At 40.3% G+C, this 16,906-nt stretch overlaps 1 protein-coding gene across 1 annotated transcript in view; it reads left to right on the top strand.

Annotated features, from left to right (window-relative positions):
• The first annotated feature begins 278 nt into the window (after positions 1-278).
• Positions 279-16,906, top strand: part of MYH11 (myosin heavy chain 11) — an 89,067-nt gene continuing 72,439 nt past the window's right edge. The window contains exons 1-3 of the mRNA XM_090024831.1: positions 279-348; positions 7,951-8,309; positions 14,660-14,816. Coding sequence (XP_089880957.1) covers positions 7,965-8,309; positions 14,660-14,816 — 502 coding nt within the window. The 5' untranslated portion in view covers positions 279-348; positions 7,951-7,964. The remainder of the gene's footprint in view (positions 349-7,950; positions 8,310-14,659; positions 14,817-16,906) is intronic.

Raw genomic sequence — 16,906 nt, 5'->3', positions numbered from 1 at the left:
TTCAAGCAGTCCCATGTACCATTCCATGTGCAAGCAAATGTTAGAAAACAAGGGGACAGACTGATACAGCAATTCTGTTTCTTCTAAGTTCAGACGTGTTTGGAGGCAGAGTCGCCAAGCCTAAATTGGGCTTCTTGATGAATGAGGTTCTTGGCTGATTCTCTTTCTTTTTTAACCTAGGTACCAAGAGGATTTTCCAGCAGGAGGTGGTTCCCAGGGCCCCTCCCCATTGACAGAAGCACTATATAGGGAGGCTGCAAAGGCAGAGAGGATTTGGACTGTCCCAGCTGTTAGCTGTACAGGTTCCAGACTCTCCAATTCACTCCCTGCTTCCCTAATTGGACATCTGTAAGTACCACAATGACTAAAGGAGTCTCCTGCTGGGGGAGGGAGCTGGGACTGAACAGAAGTCTCCAACATTGTTATTTTAGTAGCCTAATTTACTATGCCTGTTTGGAGCAGCAATTAGTTATCTAAAGTCAATTTGGTAATTCATTCTTACTAATTTCCCTTCCAGGTAGTAGCAGTCCTACAAAATATGCTTGTTGGCCTATTGCAAATAGAGCATTTGATTTTTAAAATTCACCATAATATTGTAGCAATTTAAAGAAATCGCAAAAAATATGCTGAGAAACACGTTAATTGTATTATCTCTGGGCGATCTATGCCTATTTGTAGGGAAAGAGTTAAAAATGGGTGCAGAAATTTGTACAGCCTAACAGCACTTTGAAAAATGAAAGCACCATTTTTCCCTCCAAAGAATGTCAGGCGCAAAGACTGCATATAAGTATCCACTAAAAAGACCACTATAGTAAAAGAAGTGAGAATGGAGTAACTGGTTTTGTTTAAAAGTGCTTATATAATATTCAGTACTACTAAGAAAAGCAATTGGCTGCATCATCTCAATGTTTGTGCTTTTTATTAACTTATTGATTAAAATACAACTGAGTAAAATAATTAACCTGTCAAGAAACTGAAGAGTAAAAACCCCAAACAAGGAATACCTGTACAGCAGGACTTCATTATTTCATACATACAATTATATATTGGAAATAAAGAGGAGGCAGGAATAACTAATTAAAATTGGCATTCTTTATAAACTGTACTAGCTAAAATAGTTTTACATGCACAAGTCTGAAAAAAAGTTTTTTTCCCAAAAGGAAGAATAATATGGTACAAATTTTAAAAAAGAGTCAGTAGATGGCAGACTGACAGTATAGAAAACAGTATCAGTGATATCTCAGAAGAAAAAGACTTATGCCTTCACATGTGTATGTCTTTTTATAAAATCCTGTATTTTATTATATACAGTCTTTTGAACATGGGAGAGAAGTTATGAGCCGAACTGTTATTTCAGTGGTAGATGTTTTGCAGATTTTTATTGAAAAATACCTGCTGTTAGATTAATGTTTTTAGAAAGTCATCAACCTTTTAATTTTATACTCAAAGCCTCCTGTTAGTAATTGGCTCATAACAATATATCTTGTAAAGGGTTGCCATTCTGAGCTCCTCAGAACCTAGAGTGCTTTTAATCCTGAAGTACAGAAGCTAAATTTATGAACTAGTAGGGTATTAACCACTGGAAACCTCAGAGCTTGATTGAGTGGTAGCTCTTAGTAGTAGGTTACTGCACTGCCAGTATTCACTTTGATGTAAACAATGGTTTTTATTATCACATTTGCAATTGACATGCAATTCCCTAAAAGGTATTTGTTTTGAATTTGTTATCATTACATTTCTGTGGAACAGCTAGTATTGAGAAGAACATGACCATATATGGTAGCATACATAGATGCATGCAGGGGTCCAGAGCTCTTTAAAAAGTTACTGACTTATTAGCTGTGTATCTGTTGGCGTTCCTTTTAATTCAATTCAGTTTAGAATAATGAGGAACAGCAACTCTAGTTTTTCTTAGAAATAGTTCAGTTAAAATGTGACTTAGCATTTCTATATTCTAGTGAGCAAGCAAAATGTATGGTTTTATTTAATAGAATGCATTTCAGACTATTGATCTATTCATCTCCACAAAGAATGGAGTTAAATTGGATGAACATTTGGCCTCTTTTCCCCCATCTTTATCACAGTTGATAAAGAAGGCAATAACTTTGAATAAAGCAAGGATTCTGACCATTTAACGTAGCCATTAGTTGCTTAGTCCAAGTTACTGCACTACTCTGATTGTATGAGACTGAAAAACCTACGTTCTTGAGGCAGGCACTTTCATCTAAACAAAGAATTTGTAAGAACAGGACCCCATGATATAGTTAGAATACTAGCAGTTTCTCTCTCCGAATGTTTAACCAAGTTAATACTACATGATAATATTTTCATTGTTCCCATGGGAGATGGACATGCTGAGATAAAGTATTTTAGTTAAGGTCACAGTTGAAGTTTGTATCAGAACCAGAACGGGAACTCAGGAGTCCTAGCTCACATGTCAGACTGTTACAGCACACTGCTTCCGATTGCTTCTGGAAATGAGATATGATGAGGCTAGTGAATTGCACATAAAGCGGACTCCAAATAAAGCAACATAGCACTTACTATTTGATTTCACAGACAGTAATGTCAAAGATACCCTCAAAATGCAGGTGACAGCGATAGTACCTGTCTAACTGTATCCAACAAGAACAACTTAACTATTATGTCAGAGTCTGTGCTTTAACTGATGGCAGATACAGACTCTCAAATCCAGCTCCACAGCCATGGGATGCACGGCTAGTTTAAAAAAAAATCTAAGTTCACATATGTTTGGAAGCTGGAAATATCTTTACCCCAAAGAGAAAAGTAGCATCTCTCCAAAGAGGTATTGAGACCAACAGCAGACTCTCTTCTCTAATATATTACTCATGAGGATGGGACTGGTTTTTCGGATAATGCTGTGCAACAGGCAGTGCTCCAGAAATGAGGAGTGAGGTGCAATCTATTCTTTTGCTTTCTCATCTAAAGGAAAAGACATTCTTAGCTGAAAGCAAAGAGGTAACACCACTTTGTCAACTGCCTTTTGATTTAGGGCATTTCCTGTACTCTGCTCTAGGCAAAATACACTAGCATATATTAATTGTAAAGAACAAGTGTTCAACTTCTGACATTTGACATGTTAAAACAAGGGGTGTGAAGACCACATAGAGATGACTTGTGGCAGGAAAGGAGGAAATGTATCATCCTCTGAGAATTTAAGATGGGTGCCCCTGTGCAGTCACAAATATATCTGTATAACATGCATCTCTCTGTGACTTTGTAATTTGGTACTCTTCAAGGACACACATTTTTTCCTTCTATAATATTTTTGAGCTCTAGAAAGAGGTTGTTTCTAGCAGGGCATTTTGACTAGTAACGACAGCAGGAATAATTTCTGGCAGGGAAAATGTTCTACTTCTCCAGTTTGATGCAAAAAGCTTGCTCTTATTTTTGTTAAACTAGGCCCCTGCAGCATATTACAATATGTATTATGGCACAGCTCTTGTTAAAATAAAAAGAAAACCTTGTTTTAGTGCCCAGATACAGACAAGGATGCAGCAGGATTGTTGAGGTCAGTCTTTATGTTCAGAATGAGCTTGGACGTAGCTCTAGATTGCAGTTGAAGAACAAGGTGGCAGAACACAGCTGATGACCCCAATACTAGCTGGCGGGTTGTTCCAGTGGACCTGGAGAGGGGAGTAAAGAAACTATGTGGAAGGCTGTTTCTCTCTTGGCAGCTGTGGGGAGGGGGAGTGAGTGTTTGATGAAAAGGGGGAGAAGTATCTGTTCATAAGGCAAAATCATGACTACATCTGAGTCCATTATCTGTAAGCTTTCCCTTAAAAGCTTAATGTGAGCAGCCATGTATAGCTCTAGATACAGCAACCAAGACCAGAACTCACTGTTGGTTATGTCCCTCTCTTTGAAGTCCATGCAGGCTGCACTAACTGAAGATTCTGGGTGCTTTCTAAGGAAAACCTTGAATAAAGCAGAATTTGGATTAATGTAACTACTCATAAGGTCTGGCTGCACAATGCCCTCTCCAGAAGCCTACCCAGCATGGAAGATATTTTGCAGAAGCTTTGAGCATTGACTTGGGAGAGTTACAGTCCTTGACTGCTTTCAGAGCAAGCACGTGCCTCACTTTTTAGATCCACTTCTGTCTGTCAACACTCACTACTTAAGTTTCCAGTGTAGAAAGCAAAATTGAACCTGCTGTTTCATTCAGCATGTCAGCTACTTGTAATCATGCATGAGAGTCCTCTAATGCAAGTCCCCGAAGAACCTGATGCCAGAATCTTTTTTTTGAAAATAATGGATCAGACACAATGATCGGCTGAAGACTCGGTTATGGTTTCCTGATGCATATCCTCAGTGACCCACCATATTGGCTTCAAATGTTGCTTTTTTATAAAGGGCAACCTTGAAGTTCCTGTTTAAAGGACAGGTTTCCCCCAGTATCAGTCTTGTGCAATTCTCTAGATTCTTAGACTAAAATGTTTTATACTCTTCTGCTGCTTTTCATTTCAATGAAAAATACGATGCTGGAACAAGCAGTATAGAAACTGTAGGAGTTCACCTTCCCCTCTTTCTATTTCACAGCTTTCTTTTATAGCAGCATTTACTAGATCTGCTAGTTCAAATTTTGCAGCTCTGGTTCCCTTTGATACTGTTTACTGCTCATCAGAAATATTCAGCAAACAAGTAAGTGTTGGAATTGCACAGCTTGCATCTTGCTCTTGATAAGAAAACATGCTGCCCAAGGCTTCTCCCTCTCCCTCCTTAGTCTTTCACATGCTGATTACAGAAACTGGAATTTAACTGCATGGCCTTGGGGAATGAACTGTTGATGAACCCTTGTGGCATTAAGGATGCTTAATTAGCTGTTGCATATTTACCTCTCCACCCTCCCTACTCAAATGACTAATTATACTATACATGCGATGTATGTGATGATGTAGTTACATGTATGTTTGTATGAAACGGAAGTAAGCTGCAAAAACTTCTGTGTCTGCGCACGCGCCCAGGAGATTTGAGAAAATAAATGCCGTTTGCAAACACAATCGGGGGTCAGAGTTAATTTGAGCATCCAGCTCTGCTCTGACCTTTGCTTGCAAGCGAATAGACCCTTAAGTGCCGACTGATGTCTGTGTGTCTGTAATCTCTGCGCGCCTCCAGGGAACGAACCGCTGTTTGTGCAACATAAGGATCTGTTCCTGCTTCAGGTCCACAAGAGCTTTAAGTGCCTATAAGGCTTCTAAGACCCAACACCAAGACAAATTTCAACTCTTCCATCTCTCCTTTGCTGGAAGGCTAGCTGCCACATCATGTAGTTCCTTTATAGTTTCTGCTTCTGGAGGCTGGAACCATAAGTTAAATAGAAAGCTTGTGATTTTTTTTTCTAGCTTGCACCACACCTTCGAGGAAACTACCACTGACTGAATTTGCAGAATTGTTTGAGGCAGTGTCCATCAATCTCACATGTCTCATAGATCATATTCCCATACATTTGCAACAGGCAAACTTTACTTTTTTGTGTGGTTGTCCAAATCAAAACAAAAATCTGTGGGGCTAATCCTTGTATCCCCAATCTCATATTTTACAACTCTTACGCAGAGGGTGGTAAATGCACCCAAGAATTTCAAAGAGGCTTAACTCAATCCTTAACAATAGGAAGCACTAACTAACTTACACCAAAAGTTCTGCCTGAATCGCGTGCAGTTACAAGAAACAGGAGAAAACCTGCGGCTCATTTGTAGCATTCTGCAGTGCCTACAAGGTGCTTGTAACTTCTGTCAACACCTGCTGTTTGGTATGATAAGGAAAGGAGGCTTGAATGTTTTCTTAATCTTTTGGCAACTAAGTGTGAAAGAAAACCTTGGTCCTTGTCTAATCTCTGACAAGTTTTTCACTGCACTAGGAGTTTTAATAATTTTGCTTTAATTAAAAAAAGTGGTGGTGGTGGTTTGGTAGGTTTGTTTCCATTATTCTTGTCCACATATGTCTTCTAATTAGCAATATTTCACATTACAAACCTTCACTGTGTAGTTTAATCTGAGTCCTGGCACTAGTGAAATCAATATCAAAGCTCCTATTGACTTGAATGGTACTTGAATCTGGGCCTTTAGAGAATACCATCTCCATTATTGGAACTGTGCAGCTCTACCAGCCCTTTTGGCAACAAGTGAGCATTTTTGCTTTAATCTGTACAAAGGTCAAATAGCTTTCTTTTTGCAGTTCTTTTCCAAGGCTCCTTTCACAGATTTGTCTACAAGGTTTGCATACCCAGAAACCTGGCAAAAAGAATTGGCTATCAGAAAGGTTCTTTTTAACGAAGACTGGCAGGCCCACTGTGAATAATGGGACTAAAATGCCTTTGGTTTTCTGTTTAATCTTACCACAGTGGGTACAGATGGTGCACACATGAAATGGGTGAATTCTCCATCTGGGGTTGTTCTGACAAAATTTATGACAGTATAACTAAGGTTTTTACAGCAGTGTACCTGAACACAGTAGTACGCTGGGCAATATTGTGCTTGTTCTCCCTGTCACCTTGATAAAGCAAAATTTCCCACTGGCTGCAAGCAACATGTTGCTTGCAAGCCATGGGTTGGGGTACCACTGCTTTAAAGGAAAGTCATTTGATTTTAGGCTGGAGACTTTAAAAGGGGTCTAAGGAATACAGCATCTAACTTACATTCAGTTTCAGTAGATTTTCACTACCAAACTCCTTTAGGCTTCTCTACAGCTAGGCTCCTGGTTTTAAACTGTGTGGTGGCTTCTGTGTGGCAGACCTTATTCTCCTAAACCCAAAACCCACCATTTAAAAAGAGCCATTCTTTCAGATGCAGGTTTTTTCAAGTAAGACTATAACCAAGTGATGACAGTGAGAGTAAAGCATGACCACTTGCGCAAATAGCCAGCTATGTAAGTCCACACAGATCCCAGCCTCTCCAATGCCTGTTCAATTAGCAGTCCATTTTACAGATTGTGGGAGTTCTTTGAACTTCCTCAGTATGAGCCCTTAGTGGCCTCTAGTTTTCATGTCAACTCCCTTAGGGTCAGTGTTTTGCCTGGGCCTTGTAAATATTTAATTCTCAAAGAAATTGAGCTCTTTTCATCTTTTCCTTTTTCTTTCTCCCTTTTTTTATCCTAACTACTTTTCCTCCCCCTTTTCGCTGCCTCAGATTTCCTGCTTCTTTTTCTTTCCACTCTTTTCCTAATTCTTCTCCTTCCTGAAGAAGCAGGTCACCCTCTTCTGTGTGGCTTTGTCCTCCTTTCCTCTTTGCCATCCCTGATTCCTGCCCTCAGTTCCCTTCTCTCTCCATGCTTTGCAGTAAGGGACTCAATGGAGTCTTTAACTTCTGTTAGAACAGAGTGAAAAGTGACTGCTTTTCTTTCCTAAACCTCAGCTGGGGTGTATATGGGTGGGATGGAGTGGTACAGGGAAGAAACCTACAATTGGTCTAGCCATCGCTGTTTCTGTTCCAGTAACCCCGCAGTGGGTAAGTCATCTGTCAAAAAGTGGAAGAAGCTTCTGTAAGTGTCCTGCTGCTTCCATCTAAAAAGAGGAGCTGGAGTTGGATAGATATTATGTGTTCGGAAAGGATACTTGATGTGACAAGATTGTTTTCAGCCTTACTGCGTTGTAGGCACCTGGGACTGGTTCCCTGTTTGGTCCTTCTGAGTTATGCTACTGCACAGTATTTTATATAACCCCTTATCATCCAAAATCCCTTTGGAACTCTTAATAACTCCATTCTGTCCTAAAAGGATTACATCAACTAAGTAGTGGTGGTACATATAGAATATACTTTTTATTTAACTTAAATCTTATATGGACGGAGCCTGAACTTCAAGGTGACATTCAAAACTGTAACAATAGTACTTTACTTGCCGTGTGAATAATATGCAATCATGTTTTGCTTGAAAATTATAAATCTTTTTTTTTGGCTTTCTTATAAACATTTTGTTTAATTTTATCAACAGGTGACTAAGCCAAAATGTCACAGAAGACTCAATTAAGCGATGATGAGAAGTTTCTCTTTGTGGACAAAAACTTTATGAATGACCCACTTGCCCAGGCAGATTGGTCAGCCAGAAAATTAGTATGGGTCCCATCAGAAAAACATGGATTTGAAGCGGCAAGTATCAAAGAAGAGAAAGGCGATGAGGTTCTCATTGAACTGGCAGAAAATGGAAAGAAAATTACAGTCAGCAAAGATGACATCCAGAAGATGAATCCTCCAAAGTTTTCCAAAGTGGAGGACATGGCAGAGCTGACTTGCCTCAATGAAGCTTCAGTGCTGCACAATATAAGGGAGAGATACTTCTCAGGTCTAATTTATGTAAGTAGACTCAAGAGATAAGTGGGTCCGCTCATGTTTAAGCGTTCTACTGAATCAGGGTCATAATTCAACTGTATATTTCATACTTCATCTAAATTCAGTTTTTGTTGGTCAAGTTTTTGTTCACAACAAATTGGAACCTTTGCCATGCTCCCATGAGTTGGAATTGCATAGCCTTGGCTTTCAAGATTGGCTTTTAGTCTACATGGATCTATGCCTTTATCCAAACACTACAATTAATCATATTAATAGCTATTACATTGTAGAAAAAGAGTACACAAAGTTCCAAAGGAACTTAGTTATTGCTAGTAGAAATACAGAAAATGTGGTAGTTACATAATGGCACAAAGGGGACTTCTAACTATCCAATAAAACCATTTAAAGTGGTAAAATCTGATGCCTTTCCTAGGGGAACTTAATATAGTTAGCAACAATCAAGATCCCTGAAATTCACTTTTTCAGCCTCAGCATTTGAGTCTGCTGTTAGATTTTAATCTTAGAGATGAACATTTTGAACTATCAGTTGTTTTTTGTAAAGTGCTGTGTATAGACTGTTGAAGGTACACCGTCCATCACTTCTGTCTGAAAATGTTTTGTCTGTTTTCACCAACATAAAATTACTCAGCTAGATCAGAAGGGATATATTTCTCTTTTGTGTATGTATACTTTGCACATTTGACAACACATTGTAAATAGTCCGTTCCATGGCTTCCCATATATAGTTACTCAGTGCCCTTCTAACGAGACTTTCGCTTCATAAAAGGGAAGAGACATTTACATAGAAAAATTGTTTTTTTAAATCGTAGAGCAGACATTGTATCTAAAGGTACTTTAAACTGATTTCATACTACAGTAACTACTTTGAAATCAAATCTATTAACAGCCCTAAATGAATTAATACTGAGTGCAATGGCACCCTTCTTCTGGCACTTCTGTAACATGGGTTCCTGATACTGTTCTATGTCAGGCAAAACTGCCTGCCTTTATGTCAACAGCTAACCCTAGTTTAATACCTGTCATACTTTTAAAGAGATAGTCACATTTAAAGAGGGTTTCTAGCTTAGTTCACAAAAAAAAAATGTAACTCCTCAAATAAAGAGGACAGCTCTCTTCTCTCTGTCAGTCAGGGGATGCCTATACTGACTACTCTGGGGTCATACAGGTATAACTGACAAGAGAATTGAACCTAAATAGTATTTTTAATTTCTCCTTGGAGTACAATCCTAACAAAATGTGGATTCAAGATTTTGCTACAGCTTGAATTAAAAACTGAAATTACCTGCCTGGTCCATTGGAACTATGAAAGTTTTTTAATAAACACGCAAGGAAACTGGATAAATATTCTTTGGGCATAAGAATTAAGCAAAAGATGAAGATTGTGTCATTTTAGTACTTATAAACTGGATGTGAAATAATCAAAGGGAAAACATGTAAGCTGTCATTGCAGAACTTGTATTTAATAGGCCTGTATGAAACAGCTAGTATTCACTTGGATTCGGATTCGGATGATTTGGGGGACAGTGATTTGATTCGGTGATTCAGATCACTGTCTCAATTTGATTCAGCTGAATCGGATTCGACTGCTGCCAAATCTCCAAATCGGCCAGGCCAGGCCCATCCCCCGCCCACTCTCCCAGCTCGGAAATGGTTGTCCTGCCTGCCCCAGCTCCTGGGACTTGTTTAAAAAAAAAAAAGCCCCGGTTCAGTGAGTGCTGCCGGGCAGGGGGTGATGCCCGCTGCCCCACCCTGCCCCACACTGCATGGGGCACTCTGCACAAGCCCCCAACACACCCCCTCGCTCCCCCAAAACCCCCCACAGGTGCCCCTCCTGGCCAGTTCTGGCCCTTTAAGAAAAAAAAAACAAACCCAAAACCCCCAGACTCATCTCTCCTGCCAGTGGGGGGCACCCACAATTGAAACTGCCCCTTAATCTTGCCACCAAATGCCACCAAGGGGCAATTTGTCAGTGAACAAATTGGCAGCTGCAGTAAGGAGACAAGAGAAAGTGAACAGAGAAGGTTGAGGCAGCAGCATGCTAATGGCTCATAGATTTCATAGATTTTTATGGTTTCAGATCATCAAGTCCAACCCCCTACCCTGGGCAGGAAAGAGTGCTGGGGTCAGATGACCCCAGCTAGGTGCTTGTCCAGTCTCCTCTTAAAGACCCCCAAGGTAGAGGAGAGCACCACCTCCCTTGGAAGCCCATTCTAGATTTTGGCAACCCTCGCCATAATTTTTTTTTCCTAATGTCTAATCTAAATCTGCTCTCCGTCAGTTTTTGGCCGTTGTTCCTAGTAACCCCAAGGGGCGCCCTGGTAAACAGAGTATCCCCTATTCTTTGCTGCCCTCCCCCTCCCCCCAATTAATTTGTACACACTTTCATCCTGGCCACCACTCCCCTTGCCACTGCCACCACTGATTTCCTTCATGTACTGATGTTCTGGTGCACATGTACCTGTGGACCAGATGAACTTGCTTTCTGGGCTGGATTCAGGCTGCAGGCCATAGGATGCTGACCCCTGTTCTAAACAGTCAGGTTCCACGAACCCAGACCAAAGGATGATAAAAAGAAAGTCTGTAAAGTAATTTCTAGCAATAAAACTTCCACAAATACTTTGAACAGAAAGAGCCATTATCAAGCATAATCTGAATAACACTTAATATCACCCACATGTAGATGCTTAATGGGACTATACCATTTCTACCCTAGAGATCAGATAGTAAGTGACTATTATATTAAAATATAAAAAGTGTATGTTTAGATTGGATCCAGAATTATCTTGCAGTGTCTTTCCTTAAATTTGGTTTAATTTAACCCAAATTTATACATTAATACATTTATACATTAATACATTTATACATTAACCCAAATTTATGATTACAGGTAAAGTTTTAGGGTAAAATTACATTCTTGAGAAACATCCTCTGCCAATAGAGATCAGCGTAGCTCCTTTGAAGTCAAAGCTATGTTGACTTATACCTGCTGTGGATCTGGCTCTGAATTTCTCCTGTAGTGTTTGTCTGTCATCCCTTGGATACAGAATTGGAGTCAGTGTGAGAATTCTTCAGTCACAAAGAGCAGTACTTTAAGGTTGAGGCCTACCCTTCAGACTAGAAAGAAGCTGATTATCCTTGAGTCCTGCAGAAGGGATTTTTCAAACCTGTTTTGAGTCTAGGTTATTTTAGACTGATCAGGCTCAGAAGGCCTGGCTGTGCCTTCTGAACCTGATCATGTAGCATCCTTACAGCATGATTTGAAGTAGGAGGGATATGGGTGTGATGCTGGTTCCCTTAAGTGCATGGCAACTCCTTGTAATGTTTGGGGACCAGGTTAAAAACAGTGTCAGACGAGCTTTAAACTCAAACAAAATGGTGGGATTTTAACAATGCGGATGGTTCTAACAGGAGATGCTGTGTTCTAGTTTAACACAATGCTTCTGCTCTTTGTGGTCTATTTAATTTTAAAAGACTTTATTCACCCTGTAGGCACGCAAATTGCCATGTCATGGAGAGGAGGTACCTCTGCAAGAGTGACCTCTGCTGGCTCTGCCAGTCAGTATTCAGCCTGGGATTGGTTGGATATATTTGATGGAAACTTCCAAGGACATATGCTGAATCACCATATCTCTTGCATACTAGAGCCTTGCCCCATGCCAAAGAAGCTCACTTGCTCTTTGAGCTGTACCTACGGCTCATGACCCTCTGAAGTGGGATCTGGTCACAACACTCATTAAAGAGTAATCCTTAAATTGACCATCTTATCTGCACAGAGCTTGACATTCACTAATTTGTCTTCCCAATACCTTTCTAATTATTGCAAGATGGCCTGTAACTTGCCATCTTTACACAAGATTACACAAGTCTGTCACAGCTCCAAGTTGATTCCAGGAGTCCTGGGGTTGGATCAATAGCTTGTTTGATCTCTGTACCCCAAGAACGTGTTCACTGTTTTCTTTGTCTTGTAAGGTTCTAATTGGGTTAGGTACTTAATGACTTGCTTCACTTGAAGTACATAAGTCATCCTATGGCATTACTTGCATCACTACGTAATCAACATGTCTTTAAGTACTTTGCTGACCAGAGGCCAAAATTATAGCTGTTCTTAAATGGAAGACCTAAACCTTTTGGGGAGGAGGTCAGGTACACTAGATAGAAGTCCATCCCTTGGATGAAAGTCTGGCTGTTTTTACATGTTCTGAAAGCTGTAAGAGATCAATCTTATAAGAAGGAAACTCCACTGTCCCTACAATACAAGATCACTTCAGAATTTCAGAGTTTGGGGTATCTCTTCAAGACTTCCAAGAATTTGGTATTATTAACTAATGAACCCCACTCCCCATGGCATCAGTTCTAGCCTAAGGACTTTGAAGGCAGGTGAACAGCCTGACCATCCTTTTCTCAATACCTTACATGACACAGTACAATGGCAATAACAGTCTTTGTAAAAGGAAAACAAGTGCGAGCAACAGGGGTCTTTATATATAACTAGTGTGGACCAAAGGAGTTCTGCACACCCAACCTGTTTTTCAGCACTGTAAATTGAAGGATAAGGAGATATAACTTGTAATACCATACAAAGCTTTCAGTCTGTTTTGAAACTTGTGCTGTTTCCTAATATGGTCAAGAAAGGGAAACCCCTGTGCTTCTATGTGAAAACTTCTCAAGGACACGGCTGATCCAAGCCTACAGAAGATGGAATCATGTATCCTCTTATGTCAGAGCTTTTTTGTGATGATACTGGGGAGTTAGATCCATGTTCAGACTTAGTCCTGAGACCAAGTAGGAGAAAAGCAAAGAGCAGTAGTACCACATGAAATGGCTTAACTAGGTATTTTAAAACCTTGTGAAATAATACCATATATAAGTGAAAAATTAAAGGATGTTAGACCATAAGTATTATAGAATGTAAACTAATAGTACTGTTTTCAAATCTGATGCTAGAGCTAGTTGAGTTATTGATTATGGGTGTTCTCTCACACATTTTAGTTCCTTACTTGCAAACTGTTCAATTTCTCATCCTAATGCCTCCTAACTCACCAGAGTTTGCAAATTAATTTCAATCTAGGAGTCGATTGCAAAATTTTTCAATTTCTGTAACTGCCATTCATTCTTTGTAGCATGTTATGGCCATTTAGGTTGTGCGCTTTTGTTTTCTGTTACTGCTTGGATAGCTGAAATCTTTTCAGATAAGAGACTGATAAAATGCTAAACATAACTTCCAACATGTAACCAATCCTCATTGTACACACTTTTGAATTTCCTTATTCACATGTGTAAATCGCTTAACTGAATGCCCAAAGCCGAGACATAACACACATAGTTTAACCAAAAATGTTTTTTCAAGTTAGAGTGGACTTTGATGAACCATTCTTTGCAGTATTTATCTATTTCTGCATTGTAAACATGCCACCTTTTACTCACTGATTCTTTTCTCCCACCCTTCCAGTTATACCTAGAGGCTTTGGTTTATGCAATTTGCCATCTAGTAATTGAAAAGAAGAAATTTCACTTAGCTAAAATATTACACATCCATTAGGCACTGACAGAAATTACATTTGTTGCACAATCGGCCCCTTGAAAGCGCTCGACAACCAAGTCCAAACAGAAGAACATGGCTGCAGAATGCTTTGATCATGTGACAAATTATTGCAAGATGAAGGTGTTCCAAAGGTGAGGCCCCTCCCCCCACTCCAGTGCAGCTGGGCAAGCCCCAGAACAGGCCTCTTTCCCCTGCCTTCTCCCTCTCCCATCCTGAGACAACACCTGGGATGGAAGAGTGGGAGCAGAGTTAGGAAAAGAGGCTGCAGACTGGCAGCCTCTCTTGCTGGATTGGCTCTAAATTGGAGCTTGATGCTGCACTCTTCCGACCAAACAGCTAATGTCTGTTGGGTTGGGGAGGTCAGTGTAGCTCTATAGAGTGCCATGAGTTAGACCAGGGAGCTGCACTTCTGTCTGTGCCTTATATAATGTATATAATGCACGAGGGGGAACCAATTCTGTCTATTCTCCCTTTGCATTGCCTAGAAAGGAACTAAAGTCAGGATACCGTGGAATTATGCAATGGATACTTTTATAAGCATTTGAACATACTCTGTAGTAGTCTGAGTGTTAGCAATGATTAGCTGGATATTCACCCAAAAACTTCATGTATGTATGCATCAGTTTGAATTTATACATTTGTATTTCTTAATGCATATGCCCTCTGCTTGTTATATAGGAGGATAACTAGGTGATTCACTTATTAAAACACTGTCTCTAAATAAATGCGTTTTGATCTTCATGTTTCTCAAGCTCTTAAAAGGAGGCAAAAACCTGAGTCAACACCATTCTTTATCTGGTTTTCCTTGCAGACTTATTCAGGTCTCTTTTGCGTCGTAGTAAACCCATATAAATACCTGCCCATCTATTCAGAGAAGATTATTGATATGTACAAAGGAAAGAAGAGGCATGAGATGCCACCCCATATCTATGCAATTGCGGATACAGCATACAGGAATATGTTGCAAGGTAAGGCTGGAAAATAACCAGGGTTAGTAATGTGATAAAATTTGGAAATCTTCCAAGATCATCAGAAGATACTTGTCATGAAAGTTTATTGCACCATTAGTTTCAGCTAGCAACTGACCAGCAATCAGAAAAAGATTTATAGCTTTCTTCAATTACAGAAGGGTTACATGGACTCTAGAACTTTCTTAGGAATTCTTTGGCAGGAATTGCAGTCCATGAACAATGTGACTCAAAAAGGAAAAACAATTCATTTACCCATCTGTGTAGAGGGATGTGGGCAGGGTTTTAAGTTAAGCAAATAGTTTTGGCAAATACGGGCATGGAAAATACTCCCTTTGTACCAACAGAGACTATTCCAAGCTTAGCTGCTAGGGTTAGTTGAATTTGTGTCAGGAGTCCTGTCATTTTGCTGCTGGAGAGTAAAGCCTAGTAAGATGCGTGTGCCCACTATTTGTTTGCTTTCTCATGTTCTAGAGCTGCATGTCCTACATCCAGAATTGAAGTACAATCGGCTTTTCGATGACAATTGCTTGTAACGATAGAAGGGATCAGGCCCAAAAAATGATAGAGAAAAAATGCAATACTGCACAGATTTTCCTTCTTATGTCATCACTGCTCTGTGACACAGCTTTGATCCTAAAAAAGAAACCACGCTCTTCAGGAAAAAAAAAGTCTGTTTATAATGCTATATAAATACAGGGTCTGCTGCCTCAGAGCCAGGCACAGACTTGTCTCAGTTAAATGGAGCTCTGATGAACTGCATTGTCACTTGATCACTTGTTAGGAGGTGGGAGTATTTAGCAATTGAAAGATGTTTATCAAGATTTCAGTTCTACGGTCTGTATTGACTTAAATAGTGCCTGGGCAAGAGCTCCTAGACTGGGCCCTGAGGTGGTCTGACTTTGAAAAACAAAGCAAAGGAAACCTAATTTTTCATCTTCTGGGTGTATAAGGCAGCACTGCGCTGGCTGCATAAAGATAAATAATCCCACTTAAATCCTGGAGAACTTAATAGTTGCCATAATATATCAGGCCTTCCTAGCTCTGTGGATAATATGATAAAAGAAAATTTGCTTTTCCTGTTTGAAAACCACTTGGCCCCTATAGTTGAGTGTGAATGGAAGATAGGGTTACACAGTATGACATGTAGAACAGGGCTTTTGACACTTCTCTGCATTGCACAGAAAAGATAACCAAAAATTGGCTTCCTTCCCCTAATTATAGAAGCCTGGTTCCTTATAAGCCTACACATATAAAGTTCTCTTGTACTTAGATTTATGGCATAAGCACACCGCAGGGCAGATGCTGAAATTTAGCTTCATGAGATCTGGGAAATCTCTCATTTCCAGAGTACGGTGGCTGTGGCAGTGACAGTGTAACCTACCTAGTATAAATTGGTCCCACTATACCAGTGCAGCTTCAAAACGACCCCATAAAGTTACTGCTGCAATGTATCTAGTGGTGAGAGCCAGGAGCTCTGGCTAAATGCTGGGATGAAGAAGCATAAGCCAACGAAGTCCAGGCTTCTGTGCCTCAGCTTCCCCATTAGAGTCCGGCAGCCTGGTTGCTGCATCTCCTGCACCTGCCATGAGTTAGCTGGGGCTACATTCCTGCTCTGCCAGGCAGAAGGCTTCCTTTGTTCCATAAGAAGCATGAGATCCAGTAAAATACCAGGGAAGGATAAACCCAGCAAAAGATGCAAGAGAAGGTTTGGCTATCCTACTAGGGATGAGAGGAGCAAAGTCAAAGCCTCTGGGAACTTCAGCGCATCTTGGGAAGGGCAATGGCTTTGATTCATTTCCACTCAAAAGTTTTTTGTCTTAACCAATAAATGATAACCTGCCTAGGGCAAATTCCAGTGGAGTACTGGTTCCTGCCCAAGTCAGGGAGGTAGTCCACTTCCTTACTGGTCTTCTCCATTCTTGTTTGTCTTGACCCTCCTCACAGCCTTTACAAAACAGCAGCAAGTATCTTGAATTTGTTTGCCTTTGGGAACTTGTCAGGGGTGGGCAAAATGCGGCCCGGGGGCCAGATGCGGCCCACCCGGCCATTCTGTCTGACCCACGGGGCCCCTAAAAATTTAGAAAAGT

Source organism: Crocodylus siamensis, chromosome 12 (assembly GCF_052110815.1).
Source record: "Crocodylus siamensis isolate JL-2025a chromosome 12, ASM5211081v1, whole genome shotgun sequence".
NCBI classification, from domain to species: domain Eukaryota; kingdom Metazoa; phylum Chordata; order Crocodylia; family Crocodylidae; genus Crocodylus; species Crocodylus siamensis.
This window is presented reverse-complemented; position numbering and strand designations above follow the sequence as displayed.